This window comes from Trichoderma atroviride, chromosome 3, assembly GCF_020647795.1.
Source record: "Trichoderma atroviride chromosome 3, complete sequence".
Classification (NCBI taxonomy): Eukaryota; Fungi; Ascomycota; class Sordariomycetes; order Hypocreales; family Hypocreaceae; genus Trichoderma; species Trichoderma atroviride.
Genome location: NC_089402.1, coordinates 3276838 through 3293341, shown reverse-complemented (window position 1 = coordinate 3293341; position 16504 = coordinate 3276838). Strand labels below are relative to the sequence as shown.

Genomic DNA, 16504 nt, shown 5'->3' with positions numbered 1-16504 from the left:
TGTTTCTTTCTTTTGTTTTAGATGGGCAATTTTACGCGGTTGGGAAGTATGTTTGGCGTTTTATTTCAATCTTTGTTTTTGGCAATTGATGGATGGACGATGACAGCCTTTCTTTGTTGAATGAAATCTGCCGAGTAATTGATTCGTACACGTATAAAATACGCGGAGTGAAAACAAAGAGAAGGGGGAAGCGGTAGACGACCCTTGGAGACGCGCGTGGGGTTCCTGTTTTCTTGATAAAGCTTGGATCGTTTCCTTGGAGTTGTGGGGATGGGCTGAGCTGAAGCTGGCACTAACAAACTACGCAGGACGGACGGCAGATAACTTGTGTATGCCGATTTGTGGAATGCAAGTGCCGTTGGAAGGTTGTAGTCGCTTCGGGAGTTTTTATTTTGGGTGAGAGTGTGACTGCGGGTGAGAAGGAGGCGATCCTTCTGGGCCGTGGTTTGCAGGCCTTGTTTGTCTCATCCCGGCCGATGTGTCTCGGGAATCGGGCTGCTGTCCAAGGGGGGGGGACGATTCGCTTTTCTCGATTAGATATTAATGGTTGCTTCTCACATCTGCGTTCAATGTGTGATTGTACGCTGTCGTTGTAACACAAAATGATGACGACGCTGGATGACCAGCACTGAAAAAACTTGAATGTACATTCTGTGCTACCAATGACTGAATCGAATGGCGGTGGACAGAGCCGGCTGTTTCGTCCACGGCGCATTTCTTGCACGCCGATTACAGCGCCAAGACGCCAACGTGTTGTTGCGCCCACTGCGAATGCCTGCTGGTGCTGGTCGCTAGCGCATAAACAGCGGAGCCTTGGCTACGCTGCGATGATGTAGCCCTAGGGGAGGAGGGCGGCTGGTGATTGGGCGCTGTTCCAAGCCCGACCTTGGTTGCGTCTCTCCACTAAGCTTAAAGGTTATGGAGCTGAAGGTGAACCCTGGAATCAATAGGGAGTTGGGGCTACGAGATGCTGCGTGTAGTGGTTTACTGGTATTACTAGCAACAGTTGGATGGGAAATACGTGCGAATGGCTCATGTGATGCCGTTGGGTATTCCGGTGCTGGCATCGCTACAATAGAGCTCGATAGCGGCATTGTGGCGCCGTCAGTGCACTGCGCTCCAGCGGGCGTGGCCAGGCACAGGCACAGGCATTGAACGCAGATAAGGTGCCAGGCTACGGAGGCCCGTCTATCGTGGCGCCGTCCCCACCTGCGTGTGGCCGCCCAGCGTCATCCACATTCCCCGTTTGTCACGTCTCACGTTACCGCAACAGTCACGGCCGCCGCCTTCTCGACGACTTAAAAAGGGATCCCGATTCCCGCCTCTCATTGTGCTGTTGGCTTTTGATTCCCTACCTTTTCTCTCTTTTCCTCCTCTCTCCTCTCAATTCCCTCTTTTCCCCAAAGGGTCTTTGGACCTCTTGTGCAGCCTATTCTTGGCAATATACACAATCCCTTGCTGGATTGCTTCGCTTCTTCCCTGGACCTTTTGCCACCCGCGTGCTCGCCGCTCTCCAACACCTGTTCGATGAAGGAAGCCTCATCCGACCCCGATATAGCTTCCAAACGCTCTGATGCTCAGCCCGTAGCGAATGGACTCTCCGACCAGCCGGATACCGAGCTCCGTGACTTGTCTGCCTCTGCCGCAACATCTCCAAACAACCTCCAGACACCCGACACTCGCAATGCCGGCGCCGTGTCTCCCCTCAGCAACGATGCTCCCTTCATCGTCAACAAGATCCCCGACAAGGACTTCCTCAAGTCGTCGCTCAAGCCCAAGAAGCGCTCGACAGCGCCAACCGCGCAGGATGAGAGGCCGGGGTCTTTCGTAGGAACCAAGGAGGCCCACGAAAGCACCCTTGCCCCCGAAACCACCAATTCCGACGACGGAATCGAGAATGAACAAGACGGCCAGAAGAAGCGCACCTTTGTCCAAGAGTTTCGTAGATCCTTCTGGCTCGTCATGACCCACAGCTGGTTCAATGTCCTGCTCGTATTCGTGCCCCTGGGCATCATTCTCGCCAACATCAATGGCATTAATAGCGGCATCGTCTTCGCCATGAACTGTATTGCCGTGATTCCCCTCGCTGGCCTGCTCGCTTTCGCGACCGAGTCGGTGGCCAGTAAGATGGGCGACGCGCTTGGCGCTCTGCTCAACGTGACGTTTGGCAATGCCGTGGAATTGATCATCTTCATCATTGCCCTGGTCAAGAATGAGATCCGTATCGTCCAGGCATCTCTGCTGGGCTCCATTCTTGCCAACCTGCTCCTCATTCTGGGAATGGGCTTTTTCCTCGGTGGTTTGCGCTTCCGAGAGCAAGTCTACAACAGCACCGTTACTCAGATGAGTGCCTGTCTTCTCAGTTTGAGTGTCATCAGTCTGGTCTTGCCTGTGAGTTGCATCTCACCACCATGCCCTTCTTTAAGCCAATTGCTAACTCCTTTCTAGACGGCTTTCCACGCATCATTCAACGATGCAAGCTTGGCGGACCGCCAATCACTCAAGATTAGCCGCGGTACCAGTGTTGTAAGTTGAAATCCTCATTATCAAAACGCATCAACCGACCTCTAACCAAACATGGTAGATTCTTTTACTGGTCTACGCCATCTATCTTCTTTTCCAGCTCAAATCCCACGCATACCTCTATGAGTCGACTCCTCAGAATATTGTCGACGCCGAGTCGGTTCCAGGTCCTGCCGCTGCATGGCTGGATGCTTCAAGCTCGGAGTCTAGCTCTGATTCCAGCTCTGATTCCGATGACTCCAGCCACTCCCGGGACACTGTCCGCCGTGCGATGAGAAAGGTTCTCCGCCATGGACGCAGAAGAAAATCGTCTGTTGCTTCCGTGGAAACTAGCGAGCTTCCCACCAGGACTTCGTCTTTTGGAACCAATGCCACTAGCCCCCAGGAAGAGTCCTCTGAAACATCTTCGCGCCCTCAATTCCCTAGGCTCTCTTCAACTGAGACCAATGAGGAGGTTATCGAGGATGACGAGAGGTCCCATCGCAAGCACAGAAGACCCAGCCTTCGCCACCTGCGCAAAAAGAGCAAGAAGCAGCGTCGTCACCACCAGCGTGATGCCGAGGGAGATGCCCAACAGACGATTACCGAACAGCCTGACCAGAGCTCGCATGGAAATGGAGAACCTCGCCGTGTCGACTTTGCTATTCCCAACGACGCGGAAGCCACCAACAGTGGCAACGAAGCTGGCAATGGATCCAAGCGACCGACGTTCCCTGCTCTGCGCTCTGTGTCTGTGAAGAATTTGGCGCCCACCGTCTTCGTACAGAAGCCCGGGTTGGATCCCGTCTCTGCGGTTCCCGCTGGTCCGGTGCCTCGTGTTCGCTACGGTGTCCGACGAACCAACTCTCTTCCTGACAGGTTGAACCACCAGCTTCGACCTCCCGGTGCTATGCTGCCGGCTCAGGTGCCATTGGCTGCTGTGAGTCGCTCACTGAGCGGAATCAAAGAAGAAGAGGAGGAAGAGCACCTTACCCAATCGGCTGCAATTATCCTTTTGCTTGTCACCACTGGCCTTGTCGCGGCGTGTGCCGAGTTTCTCATTGGTTCCATCGAAGACGTGGTTGCTACGTCAAGTGTCGGCGAAGTCTTTATCGGTCTGATTGTGCTACCTATTGTCGGTAACGCAGCTGAGCACGTCACATCCGTCACCGTCGCAATGAAGAACAAGATGGATCTGGCCATCGGTGTCGCCATTGGCAGCTCCATCCAGATTGCCATTTTTGTCACTCCCCTGGTTGTTATCCTCGGCTGGATCATGGACAAGCCAATGACGTTGTACTTTACCCTGTTTGAGACGGTTTGTCTCTTTGTGTCAACGTTTATGGTCAACTTTCTTGTTTTGGACGGCCGCAGTAACTACCTTGAAGGCGCTCTATTGTGTGCAGTCTACTGCATCATTGCTGTTGTGGCCTACTTTTACCCGTCTGGCGCAGATGCCAGCGCGTGGGGGAGCTAGTCGAGTATAAACGCCGGCTAGCCAGTCCTTTTACATGCCTAGGAGGCTTTCTTTCCGAACAAGTACTGTGCGCTTTTATGTTGAAACGTATAATGAACCGAAAACCATTGGTGAGATGGGTGCGAGAGTGACCTAGGGAATGAATAATGTGAGCTTGGTAACGAGCATGTCGACTAGTATTAGTTTAATGCACACGCTGAAATATTTGGAATATAATTGCTTCACATGATTAGACATGGGATTTTTTGGGTGAAGTAAACGATATGCGTATCTTACGCAGCGTAATACGCAGTAAAAGGATGAGCTTTGGCAGCAAGGCTGTGCTGTGCAAGGCCTCCAGCAGGAAAGATTCCAAAACTAATGACCAGCCAACATTGAATTAAGGTTAGAGCTCCCCGGAGTTGCTCCAATAAAAAAGACCGTCTGATTACAGCGCAGCACAGCCACATATGGCAGAGACATCAGACGGCCGCCTACTGTATTAGGCCAGGTAAGTAGGTACTACCTCCCTTAGTAGTACATGTAGCTTGCCCTCTCTTTTAGCCATGTGGTGCTTCTTTAGCCCTCTGTCCTCTTTTCTGCTGTTTCCCATCAATTGGGAGTCATTAATTCATTAATAGGCCGGCTCAGGATCCTCGCAGTACCATTTCATCTTTTCCCCTGATATAATTCCTGAGACGACTGCAGCAAAGCGTGGATTCGATCGTGTGAGTGATATACACACAGACCGCATACACACAGACCGCCAACATGTGTTTTGGCAGTCAGGATGAGAGAAACAACGACCCTCCTGCAAGGCCGGCGCAGAATTATGACGGCGGGAGAACAAGCGTGACGGCAAACCAGTATTCCGCACCGCCGCCGGGATATCACAGCCAGCAGCATGTCCAGCAGCATGTCCAGCAGAATAGACGGCACGAGGACTTTGCGCCCCCTCCTGGACCGCCGCCTGGCAGACGGCAAGATGACGACTTTGCGCCTCCTGCTGGGCCACCTCCAGGACGACAGCAGCAGGATGACTTTGCTCCTCCTCCGGGGCCGCCTCCCTCTCATCAGCAGCAGCAGAGCGACTTTGCGCCGCCGCCAGGACCACCACCATCTAAAAAGGACGATTGGATTGCTCCTCCATCGGACCCCTATGGCTCTCAGTCCTCCAATGGCCACGACTGGCAGGCCGCTGTGCCGGACACTTCGCTCTTCCCGCCGCCTCCCATGATCTTCAGCGGCTACGATGCGTCGCCCGCCAACAATGCGACTGAGATGGAGGCAGAGGCTGGCGAGGAGTGGTGCCAGCAGTATCCCATGGTCAAGCCTATTGTGCTCGACCAGCCGGGCAAGAATGCGCTGCGGTCCAACAACTTCCGACTCCTGGAGCCGGCAGGCTTCAACGGCTCGCTCCAGTTCCTTGCGCCAGGCCACTGGAAGGGCCACACCAATAGGAACAGCCCCGACCGCTGCATCATCGGCTACCCGCCCCTCTACGTGGTCAACGAGCACGACCCTACGGCCACCGGCCAGCCAAAGACCATCTACTACGAGGTGACTATTCTCCGCACCAGCCCCACGATCAACCTGGCCCTGGGCTTCACGGCCCTCCCCTACCCGTCCTTTCGTCTTCCTGGATGGCACCGCGGCAGTCTGGCTGTTCACGGCGACGATGGCCACAAGTACATCAACGACCGCTGGGGCGGCAAGGACTTCACGTCAGAGTACCGTGCGGGCGATACGTACGGTATTGGCATGACGTTTACGCCGACGGGCACTCACAAGCCTCGCGTCGACATCTTCTTCACGAAGAACGGCAAGCGGGCTGGTGGGTGGCATCTCCACGAGGAGACGGACGCCGAGCAGGATTTGCCGGTTACGGGGCTGGAGGGCTTCCACGACTTGAGCTGCGCGATTGGAGCGTTTGATGCGACGGACTTTGAGGTTGTGTTTGATCCGTCAAAGTGGCTGTACCGGGAGGCGAGGTTTGATCTCTGATGAAAGAATGGTGGAATGGTGGAATGGTGGAATGGTGAGATGAGTGTGAGATGGGTGTGACTGCGCCTGAGATGAGATGATTTTTTTCAATGGAGACTAGCGGTCAATTGTTTTGTGTTGGGCGGCTGCCTTTTAATGATTTTGGAGTGCGAGTGCTGGGATGGGCAGATGTTTAGATGAACAATGATGGTCAGCGCTTGGTTTGCCTGGATGAATCACATTTACTTCAAGGGATGAGAGAATAGTGAACAGGATGGTGACTGACTTTTCCTAGAATGCCAACCATACCATTACCCCTTGTTTAATGTCTAGTATTGTGCCTTAGCATTCAATAATGTTTCAGCACCCCGCCTTATTGTTGATACGTGTTCCACGCAGTTGTCTCCGGTTTGCGTGCTGTTTTTCTCATCTCGAGCTGACAAACAGATTGAAGCACAAAACCGCAATGCGCGCACACGAATCTTGGCCGCCAAATTCCACCACTACACAGAATATTTTCAGAGTCAATCTTCAAGTCATCCATTCCATATTTCTCAATTCAGCCATGGAGGAAGAAGTGACAGAATCCTGCGAGACAGGCCGCCAAAGAGACAAGTCCCTCGAACCCGATGAAGATGCTCAGCTACAGCCCCCCGTGCCGCGTCGCGTACAGGAATTGAGGAACCCAAAGAGCAGGCCTCGCAAAAGCATCAAATCCCGCGCCAGAGAAAGACTCGCCAAGGAACTCCAGCGCTCGCCTTCTCCTCCCCGCTGGCGTGTAGAGGTTGTTTCCGCTCTGGAAAGCGGCCAGTCCTTTAGCGCTCATGTCAAGATTCTCAGAATCCTCGACCGCATCCCTGAGCTTAGAGACCACGTACCGCAGATTGTGTCGTCGAATGCCAAGTTGCGAACCTACACGATTCGGTATACTCGCTGCGAATTGGTGGGCTTTGAGTGCGAGGCTCGTCGGTCGCGGTTCTCGTATAAGAAGATACTGGGGTTCAAGCATCAGCTGTATGGGTTCGTCAAGTTGATGTACCAGAGCGGCGTGCGGTACAATATCTATCCTGGGAATATACTCATATACAAGTCGGTTCGGAGGGAGTCTACGCGGCATTTGATGTTCCTCGGATCGGTGCAGGACTGTTCTGATCTTGTTGATGCGACGACGGAGCCGGATTGGAGCGAATATAGAAAGTATGTGTGGGAGCATATCCATCGCGTGTTTGCGCTTCTCGAGATTTGGACGTATCAAGAGGAAGCCGTCGACTTGATTGCCGCTGTGGACAGGGAGAAGGATTTGGTGGAATCGCTGATTGAGGGTAACATTGCGGTTATTGATGATACGAGGGGGGGACGTTGACGAAGCGCGGACGATTATGGCGGAGACGGTGGAGGTTTTCAACAAGACGCTGGCGAATATAAAGCATCTGAAGGCTTTATCCGACGGCTTCATGGCCTCTGCAAAAGGTCCGATTCTCATCTGGGAGGATGCGCAGTCGCGAAAGGAAGTGGTGGAGAAGAATTTGAAGAAGATTGAGGTTCTTGGACACAGGACGAATGCGCTCATTGAGAAGTACCGCGATCCGTCCAAGCCAGAGGATGAAGCGAGCGAGCTGGAGATTGCGCTGGAGCAGCTTGGTGACGAGGAGGAGGGTACGGAGCCGAATACGGAAGTTATTGACTTGTTTGTTGATGGTGCCGAAGCAGAGGAGGTGGTGATATGGGATGAAGGTTTGCCGATTCAAGATGGAGAAGAGACTGTGCAGGAGGAAGAAGTGGTTGTGTATGAAGAGACTGTGCAAGAGGAAGAAGTGGCTGTATATGAAGAGGCTGTGCAAGAGGAAGAAGTGGTTGTATATGAAGATGCGACGGCGCAAGATGAGGCTGTGGTTGGTGATGCTGGCTCCGAGGAAGAGGATAGCAGTGAATAAAGTTGGTGTCTAAGAGATGTATTCTAAAAGAAGTATACTTGATCCCTCTGAGTCTGTAACTGAGAGGAGATCTAGCTTAGAGATTATAAACAATAGTCGTCGTTATGATGTCGACTTGTAATCACGAATTAACAGTCGATATAGCAGCATCCACCAGTGGATGAAATAGTCTTGTTTGTGCATCTGAGTCAGTATCAATATGCCATCTCGATGCATATCAACAGTAGATTCGATAGACAGTAAAGACTCAAAAACAACTTTTGCTATATTACTTCACCTCTACAGAATCAAGGCATGTAAGACTTCACATGTGACCATCATAGCGATCAAGTCACAGGCTAGCAAGGATCGTGCATCTGCTCTGCCAACCCCACCAGCACTAATTCCTGGCCCGGTACCTTGCAAAAAGCTCCAGACGGTACACGGTACCTCCTCTAGGGCCTGCATCCATTATACTTGTAGCAGCCGCGCCTCTTCGGAAAGCATCATCATCACCAACCAGAAAAAAAAAACACGCCCAAGGCACAAAAAAGGCGTCGCGTGCCCGCCCGCAAATTGCTTTTCCTTGCCCATGGAGGTGGACAGCGATAATGACTTGCTCGGCAAGACTGCTGCCGGAGAGCTCGTCGAGTCGTACGTGGCGCATCATTTCCATCCCGTCCAGCAGATAACGGCCTGAATGGCAGCAGCTCTGATGGTGCCTTTTTTGCTAACCGTGCCTCTTTTTTTTTTGTCTGCAGAGAAGCATGGCCGGCCTTGCGCGACGAGATCCTCTCCCGGTTAGATAAAGTGCGTTTCCCGCTCAGTGGCCTACGGCATCATGCGACGTCCTTCAATTGAAAGCAGAAATCACTGACTCGACATCTGGAACTCCCATCAGATCGCACGCGACGAGTTTCCCATCCCCAAGCTTCCTCCTCCTCTGCCGCACCCCCGGCTCCTAGACACAAGAGCCCTCTCCCCGCTGTCGTCATCGCCGGCTGAGCGCTCCTTTGAAGACGCCAACAAGGAGAATGAGAATGAGAATGAGAACGAGAATGCGCCTGTAGGCGAGCAACCGCCATCCACGGACGAAACAGAACCCGTCGCTGCGTCTCAGCCGCCGCCGCCAGCGCCGCCAGCACCGTCCTCACGGTCCTCACCACAATCCCCGTCGCGAAGCGAGGAGCAGTCCGACGATGTCCTGCCGAAGCAGCTGGCAGACATGGTCGGCGAGATCAAGAGCCACATCGGGAGCTTCAAGTCATATCCGCCGCACACGATCCAGAGAATCGCAGAGCTGATTCTGTATCCGCGCGCGCACTACAAGGCCTTGGCGTCGTATCTGCATGCCCTGGACAGAGTGTCGGCCGTGACGTCGGGCACGAATACGTATCCGCTGCCGCCGCCGATTCCCGACATGTCGGCGATCCAGCTCAACGGCGATGAGCCCAACGATCCGGCCTTGGCTGTCTCTTGGAGCAACCCTACGTCCGTGGCGGTTGGGTCCGATGAGGCCCTAGGAGGAGCACTATTGACTCCGATTCCATGGTTGACGAGGGGCACGCCGCCTCCGGAGACCGCCATCGAAGCACCGGTTGGTGCGCAGATTCACAGCGAAAGCACCGAGACTATCGAAGGCCCTAATGGGGTGGGCAGCATCGAGACTGTTTCTGTGAGCATCAACGGCGTGCCATCCATGGGGCATTCTAGGGGCGTCACACAGGGAGAGCTACTTAGGCAGGAGCAGAGAGCCGGCATCGTTCCCGTCACTCAGCTCACCAAGTCCAATGACATGGGCGAAGGCGAGCAATCCGAGGCTTCGGAAGACCAACCCATGGGCGATGACGATGACGAAGAAGCGCCCCACGCGAGAGGCCCGGATGAAATAGGAATTGGCGACACCGGCCCTCAGTCTGAAACTACCAGCCTCATGGGAGAAGACGGTGTCGAGATGGAGGGCATCGATCTCGAGGCGGCGGTGGGCCGCAAACATGTGGATGAGAAAAGCGAATCCTCCGCGACGGGTGAAGAGAAGAGCACAACCGACGAGCCTGCTGCTTCTTCTGAGCGGGCAAAGAGCCCCGGCGCCGAGAGCGTAAGCTCCAAGCGCGAGGCGGAAGACGATTTAGAGGACGACGTCGTGGCGAAGAAGGTGAAGGAGGACCCGAGCAGCGATAGGGATACACAAATGACTCTGTCAGCTGAGAAGGAGCCGGACTCTGCAGAACAGAAAGATAAGGGCGAAAGCAAAGAGGATGAAGCCAAGGAAGAGTCAACGGACTAAAGGCATCAAGGATAAAGAGTCTGCTTTTCCTCTTCATCTCTCTGTATCTCTTTAGAGACAGGGGATATATTTACATTATGATATCCATTTCTTTCATAACGCGCAAAGCCATAGGGAAGGAGGGCATACGAATGCACAACGTATCTGGATGTCATCACAGGATGCGGAAAACATATATACCAAGAGGAAAAAAAAAAAATCATTACCTCCTGTGGTTCTTGACAGACACAGGAGAGGCGTCTTTACGGCAGCAAATCTTGAATTCATGTATAATTAGAGTCATATCTATTTAGGACTACGGACGCGGGAATTGACTATTATGGGATATTTCTTATACCTTTCTTTTCTAACATCTTTTAAATTCAAGTTGCAGGCTCAACTAGTGCTTGCTTTACTTACATACAACACAGATAAAACAGCTACAAAAGCAACACATTATAGTTTATGACACATGCAGACACACATAAAAGTAAACGTCACATTTCACTCTATTACAAATAGACAATCAAGCAATATGCAAAAAGTGCATGTGAAAAAAAGACAGCCGCCGCCTCAGCCTCCTATAGATACATATATCTCATATAGCCCCTTCAGATCCTGCCCAAACAAAAACAAAATCACTTTTTTCCAGATCCCAGTGGTCGAACCAACCAAACAATCCTTTGGTTTAAAACGCCCTCTTCCAAACGCCTAGTCGTCCCTCCTATAAGCCCCCCCCAGTATTATAATGTACCAGAAGTACTTTGAGCCTCTATATCGTGGTATTTCTTCATACCGAAGAATCTAGATGAAGGGTGCATTGCATCGTAATTTGGTATAAGCTTCGCCGTAGCGCTGTTGTAAACAGTTCCTCTTGTGTAGCCGCTCGATGGCGGCGAGAGACTTTTGAGAGAAGCGGTGGTCTTGTGTCAACCATAAGAGGGATAAAACGACATGTCCGTTTCCAATATTCCAACTCCGCCTGCCTTGACTCCGCTGTATTCAGATAAAAGTATCCCCGCGGCGATGCAAAAGAAAAGATTAAGAAAAGAAAAGAATCCCATAGGGAATAAAACGCCGGCGCCATGCTATTTCTTGAGGAAACGGTGAGAACATAGCTCATAAAGTTAGAGAGACATAGAAGTGCACGCTCATGTGAATCCAGGAAAGACACTCGAAACGACGCGTCGCCCTTGTCATTGTTAGTAAAATCTGCGAAAGAGGCAAGGCAAAGCATATAACTCACATTTGGGGCGCCTCAAGTCCGGGTCCTCGAATGGCGCATTCTGGCTTGCAATCTCCCGCATACGCTCTCGTGCAAACGACGAAGGGCTGTGTCCTCCGGCACGCTGTGCCACTACCAGCTCAACGCCCTCTGGAGCCGTGGGCAACAATCTCAAAGCGCGAGGTTGAGGCTTGCGGGTCTTTGTCCGAGTTGTCGGCGCCGGATTCTGCGTTACAGTGGCTGTTGTCTCTCCGACTGCATCCTCTTCGGATTCGGATATTTCCATAATGGTCGTTCCAGACGGCGTTAATGGTATTGCTCTAGCAGCTTCAGTTTCCGCAACAGGCTGCTCTGTAGATGTGGATATTTTCTTCCCAGAAGCATCTCTATCAGGCTTATTGCCCTTGATCGGCGTCAGAGGGACATTGGGCGGAGCTGCGTTGTGCTGCAAGTGGAATATTTTCTTTGTCCAGCCCTTGAATTTGTTCTCGCCAGATTCCAGAGAGGAAGCGTCCAAGTCAACTCTTCCTCGCAGTTTCCGTAGGGCACGTTCGCGACGAACCATTCCGTTGGTGATGGGAGGGCAGTATCCGCGAGGCAGCAAGCAGTACTTGCACATTGGGCATAATGAGCTGTTTTCGAGAAGGTATTCTTCTATGCAGTCGGGATGAAATATGTGGCCGCAAGTGAGTTCTTTGATGATGGTAACACGATGTTCAAAGCGATCTAGACATATGTGGCAATTGGGCTGGAAGTTGGTGGCGGTAGTATCGGACCCTGTTATACTCGACCTCTTGCTTCGCACGCTCCGTGTGCTGCGAACGCTCTGCTCACTGGGAGATATAACATCACTAGGAGCGACTCGGTCATGTCTGCGGCTTCTCCTCGTTTTCCCGCGAGGGCCGGGGGACGAGGGCGTTGGCGGGCTGTCGAGCAAATCCGGGTCTTGGTTATAGGTGAAGAGCGGGAACGACTTGACGTGTGTGTACGGTACGGTCAACCGCTTTATACCCATCGCTTCCAGATCAACCTCGCCGGATTCAACGCGACGTCTCAGCGAGTGGCGGCGTCGCCTCTGAATCAGATGCATGGTGAGCGAAATTCCACCGATGATGGCCAGCAAAGCACTGATGACGATGAGGAAAAATATCCACAGAGCGGGAATATTGGCGGGGTTCTTCATGGTCAGCTCGGTCCATATTCGAACGTAATCTTTCGGATTAGGTCCGTAGAGTTGCGCAATCTCCTGGCCATGGGGTATCTGGTCAACGGTCCCCGAGTAGTAGCTGAGTTGAGTCATCATTTTCTGGCCCTCGAGACCCGAGACGGCAAAGACGGGATACTGGTTTTGATTCCTCCACGCGCCATCATCGTCGAGGTTCCAGACGGGGGAGTCGACGTCCTGGGGTTTGTTTGACGAATTGTTTGGCTTGTAAAAAATAAAGGCACGGATGGGATCGGAGCGGGCGGATGCGAGGTAGGCTACAGTGCAGTCTATGCTGAACCAGGGAGCAAGAGCTATGAGATTGTAGTTTGTGGGAGGGAGGTTGGAGCGGCGAGTAACATTCCTGGGGATAAAGTCGTACTGCTGGGCGTCGCAGGAGGGCATGCGGGTTATTTCGGGAACGTATAATAGGCCTTGTATGACCCCATTGAGGGTGTCGGCATTGGTCGTCGTTAACGTGGTAATGTTGCTATCGATGCGCTCCTCGTATGCTATCTGACTCTGTTGAGATGGGCAATGTCAGCGGCACTTTCTAGAGGCGGTTATCAAGACAGACGGAGGGGAGATGGACGCACGGAGAGCGCTGTGATGTTTCTGATAATGGTGGTGGGCACGGTTGTAGCACCACCCCAGACCGGATTACTGAAGAGAAGCCTGTCAAGCCGTCAGTACCTAGCCGCAGACGCAGACGCAAATGCGACAGCAGAAACAAAGGTAAAAGTGCCGGCGATCGCAGAGGAAGAGGGCAATCGTGATCATGCGAGCAAACGTCAAAGCAGCGCTCCGCAGTCACGGGTGGAGGGAGCCCTCAGCGGCGATGAGGCGCCAATGGCATGGCGACGACGGCAAGCCAGCAGCGACATTGGCGCAGACTCGCAGAGGGCGACGGCAGCGGCGGGAACAAACAAGCAAACAGCGAGCACCGTCTTCTTGGAGCAACATACACGACATTTCGAATCTCGGAGAGCGCTGTGAGACGTCAGTTGCCGGCCGCCAAGACTGGGGTCACGTAGGGGCAGGCTTGGCCGCTGCAGGACGGTGTTCAGCAGCGGCTCGGGACGGGAGGCGAGCAGAGACTCACACATTCTTCTAGCCCATAGACATCGCTGAGGTCATGATATAGAAGGAAACCGGCGGTGCGACGGCGGGCGCGGGCGGCGAGGCGAAGGCGACGTTGGAAACGCTGGGACGGGACCGAAGTTGGAGGTTGATGGTTTGGTCTGGTCCAGCGAAGAGAAGCGGGAGGCGAGCACCATAAAACGAGCCGGCGTAGGGGGGGGGCCACAGGGCGAGTCGAGATCAGGAAGACGGGAGCGACAGGACTGGCGAGAGAAAAAGAGGTGCTGGAAGTACGGCACAGCAGGCTGGTGCTAAAAAGTAGTAGGCCAGGGATAAGCGGCGCAGGTAGCGGTACCTGTACGCGGTGGTGGCAGCGGGTTAGGCCCGGTGGACGCCCTTACAGCGCGCTGCAGGTGGCTTGTTAGTGCATGTAGTGCTGCCGGCCGGAGTACGATGGGCGCCAGCAGTGAAGTCCGTGGTGCGAGATTGGGCGTTTGATGAGCCGCGACAAGCCACCATCAGCCACCGGATACACGTACTGTCTTTCGCAGATTACAGCTATCAAGTCGAAGCTTGTATGTACCGCTACGGTGGTGGCAGGCAAGAGACGAGCACGCACGGGCTCTGAGAAGGACTGAGACGAGACACACAAGCGCTGGTCTGGTGGAGGCCAAGGCGGGGCGGCTGGACGGTAAACCGGAAGCCAGCGAGAGGCGTGGAGCAGCGGCAGCGGCAGGTCTCTTATTAATGTCGACCGGGTGCTTGTTTGCACGCGAGAGACTTCCCGGCGTCGTACAGGTACAACCAATAGAACGGACAGTGATATGGAGTGCTGGAGCTGGTAGGTAGTCTTGCAATCCATGGATGAGGTCCTAAGTTGGATAATCAACTCTCATATGCATGCCTTCTGCAACCTCTTCCATCTCTTCTCGTGTGTGGTTCGAGGCTCGCGTGCTCCAGGAGGGAAGCCGGTTAGGCGAAACCACGGCTACCCATGACAGAGCGCATCTGCAAGAGGGTAAGCGGGAACGGGCATCAACAGGAAATTGTTCCCGTCTGCCGCGTCCGAGAGACAGGGAGGGTGAGCGAGTCGGGAGCCATGACACACACGACCGTCTTGTGCCGCCTGAACAAGGCTGAGCTTGTGCTATGGCATATGTGTCTGAGACATGTATGCTGTATGTTGATACAAGGTACAACTTTGTATACGTCAATAAGGTATCGATATCAGAATTCCATTCGGCCAGACATGGAGGAGCCGGTGGCTGCATATGGTAACGTATCATACCTCTATATGGCCATCAGCCATGGTGTCACAAGCAGTATGCGTTTTTCACAAAATCAAACGACATCTAGAGTCATTGTCAAATCTCGGACTAAAGGGTGGACAGGAGCTAGACTTGAATCACAAATATTGTTTGGCTTGACAGCATGTAAAGGCGCTAAATGGCAAGAGGAGGGATACAGAGCCATGTGCGAGCACAAAGCATGGACGGGAATATCATGCGTACTTCGTGTGTGCCAACCTAGATACATAAAGGTACCTAATACTCAAGTATTTGCATTTCATGCACTCCGAGATGAAAGAAGCTAGTAGGTGAAATAAACTCGGGTGCTACAGCCATTGAATTGCGCATCACAAGCCGTACAGGCACTGCATATGCATTATTGGCAATAAGACTCTGTGCCAAGCACCAAGAGCATCGCGCCTGCATGCACAAGTGGCCGATCAGAGGTTGCAGAGGAACGTCTCTTGGCAATCGCCTTAACAGCCTGTAGGAGATGATATCTAGGTGGGCTTATTAAGAGGTCAACGGCACTGCTAGTTTAATCTGCCGCGTGCATAAAGCTTGGCGGCGCTCAACTCCATCAAATCGACAACATCACATCACCTAGGTACCATCAAGCCGTGGTTACACCAAACACAGGCCCCTTCCGTCTAATCACCACCAGGCACATGTAAATATCATGCCATCTCTCACATGCGTACTACGACACTGCCTACTGCCAGCACTAGACGTGCACAGTATCAACGCCAGCCCTCGCGGCTTGGTCGGCTTTCCCGAATCCCGATACGTGGTACCAAGCAGCAGCAGTATCCGCTCTCATCACCTCACCCATCAAACTTGGCAGAGCGACGGCCCAAAAAAGAGAAAAACAAGAAACGGCTGCTAGGGGGAGCCCAAAAAGCTAATTCGAAACACCAATGGGGCCGGGAGATGGGGATAGTTAGCCTCCGGGTTACAGTAGCAGCATCTCGGAATAAGTAGGCCTACATGTAGCCCCAGAGCAGCTTTTCTGCCATTTGGGCCCTGGCGCTAATCCTGGGATGGTCCATCCTTGTCTTCTGTCGACCCTCTGGAACGATCGAGGCTGCGGTGGACGATGGCCCGGGGAAACAGGAGGGAGGGGCAGCCAGGCAGCAGAGCCTGTTTATTGCATGCACCTCAAAGGCCCTCTGTCGACGATAGTATCTCGTCTGGTTGTTTCAAAACGCACATCACAAGGAAATGCCGCGGATATAATCCGACAGGTGGATTTTACTTGGCTGGCCTTTTATCTGTCCAGGTCCATCAGTCAATCCAAGTCGTCGGTCTCATATCCCAAGCCCAAGAGTGTTTTTCTCAAGGCCGCCCAGCTCCAGCTCATCTCCCGGCTTCTTCGGTTCTTCTATTCAGCTACCATACACCTATATTACGCCGTCAAACCTGCGCTAGCGGTTCAAATACTTACCTGCCTGGTCTTGCCTGGGCATCTTTTGCTAGCAGCAACAGCTCGCAGCCATCTCGGCCGCCCTGCATAACCAGAGAAGCGCCGCGACTCGCTCTCGGTCCCGACGACGTGTCAGACATCGGCGAATCGGATGGCGACAGAA

At 53.2% G+C, this 16504-nt stretch overlaps 6 protein-coding genes across 7 annotated transcripts; 5 read left to right on the top strand and 1 right to left on the bottom strand.

Annotated features, from left to right (window-relative positions):
* Positions 1-1320: 1320 nt before the first annotated feature.
* On the top strand, positions 1321-4208 carry TrAtP1_006347 (uncharacterized protein). Its single transcript, XM_066113085.1, has 3 exons — positions 1321-2391; positions 2449-2526; positions 2585-4208. Exons 1-3 carry the CDS (start codon positions 1528-1530, stop codon positions 3977-3979), a joined length of 2337 nt encoding a protein of 778 aa, XP_065969171.1. The 5' UTR covers positions 1321-1527; the 3' UTR covers positions 3980-4208.
* A 521-nt stretch (positions 4209-4729) lies between these two features.
* Positions 4730-5962, top strand: TrAtP1_006346 (uncharacterized protein; the record flags this gene model as incomplete). The annotated part of the gene is made up of 1 exon (XM_014082954.2): positions 4730-5962. The coding sequence occupies one exon, from the start codon at positions 4730-4732 to the stop codon at positions 5960-5962; it is 1233 nt and encodes a 410-aa protein (XP_013938429.2).
* Positions 5963-6506: 544 nt separating this feature from the next.
* TrAtP1_006345 (uncharacterized protein) lies at positions 6507-7304 on the top strand (the record flags this gene model as incomplete). Its single annotated transcript, XM_014082955.2, has 1 exon — positions 6507-7304. The coding sequence occupies one exon, from the start codon at positions 6507-6509 to the stop codon at positions 7302-7304; it is 798 nt and encodes a 265-aa protein (XP_013938430.2).
* Positions 7305-7320: 16 nt separating this feature from the next.
* On the top strand, positions 7321-7875 carry TrAtP1_006344 (uncharacterized protein; the record flags this gene model as incomplete). The annotated part of the gene is made up of 1 exon (XM_066113084.1): positions 7321-7875. The coding sequence occupies one exon, from the start codon at positions 7321-7323 to the stop codon at positions 7873-7875; it is 555 nt and encodes a 184-aa protein (XP_065969170.1).
* Positions 7876-8326: 451 nt separating this feature from the next.
* On the top strand, positions 8327-10491 carry TrAtP1_006343 (uncharacterized protein). Of its 2 annotated transcripts, XM_066113082.1 has the most exons (3): positions 8327-8508; positions 8616-8664; positions 8756-10491. In XM_066113082.1, exons 1-3 carry the CDS (start codon positions 8447-8449, stop codon positions 10139-10141), a joined length of 1497 nt encoding a protein of 498 aa, XP_065969168.1. In that variant the 5' UTR covers positions 8327-8446; the 3' UTR covers positions 10142-10491. The 2 variants fall into 2 exon arrangements, with proteins under 2 accessions (XP_065969168.1, XP_065969169.1); XM_066113083.1 differs by having other exon boundaries at positions 8327-8664.
* A 115-nt stretch (positions 10492-10606) lies between these two features.
* On the bottom strand, positions 10607-15153 carry TrAtP1_006342 (uncharacterized protein). The gene is made up of 5 exons (XM_066113081.1): positions 13652-15153; positions 13515-13539; positions 13146-13224; positions 11367-13071; positions 10607-11312 (listed from the first exon to the last, which is right to left on the bottom strand). The coding sequence occupies exons 1-5, from the start codon at positions 13653-13655 to the stop codon at positions 11272-11274; spliced, it is 1854 nt and encodes a 617-aa protein (XP_065969167.1). The 5' UTR covers positions 13656-15153; the 3' UTR covers positions 10607-11271.
* Positions 15154-16504: the final 1351 nt, after the last annotated feature.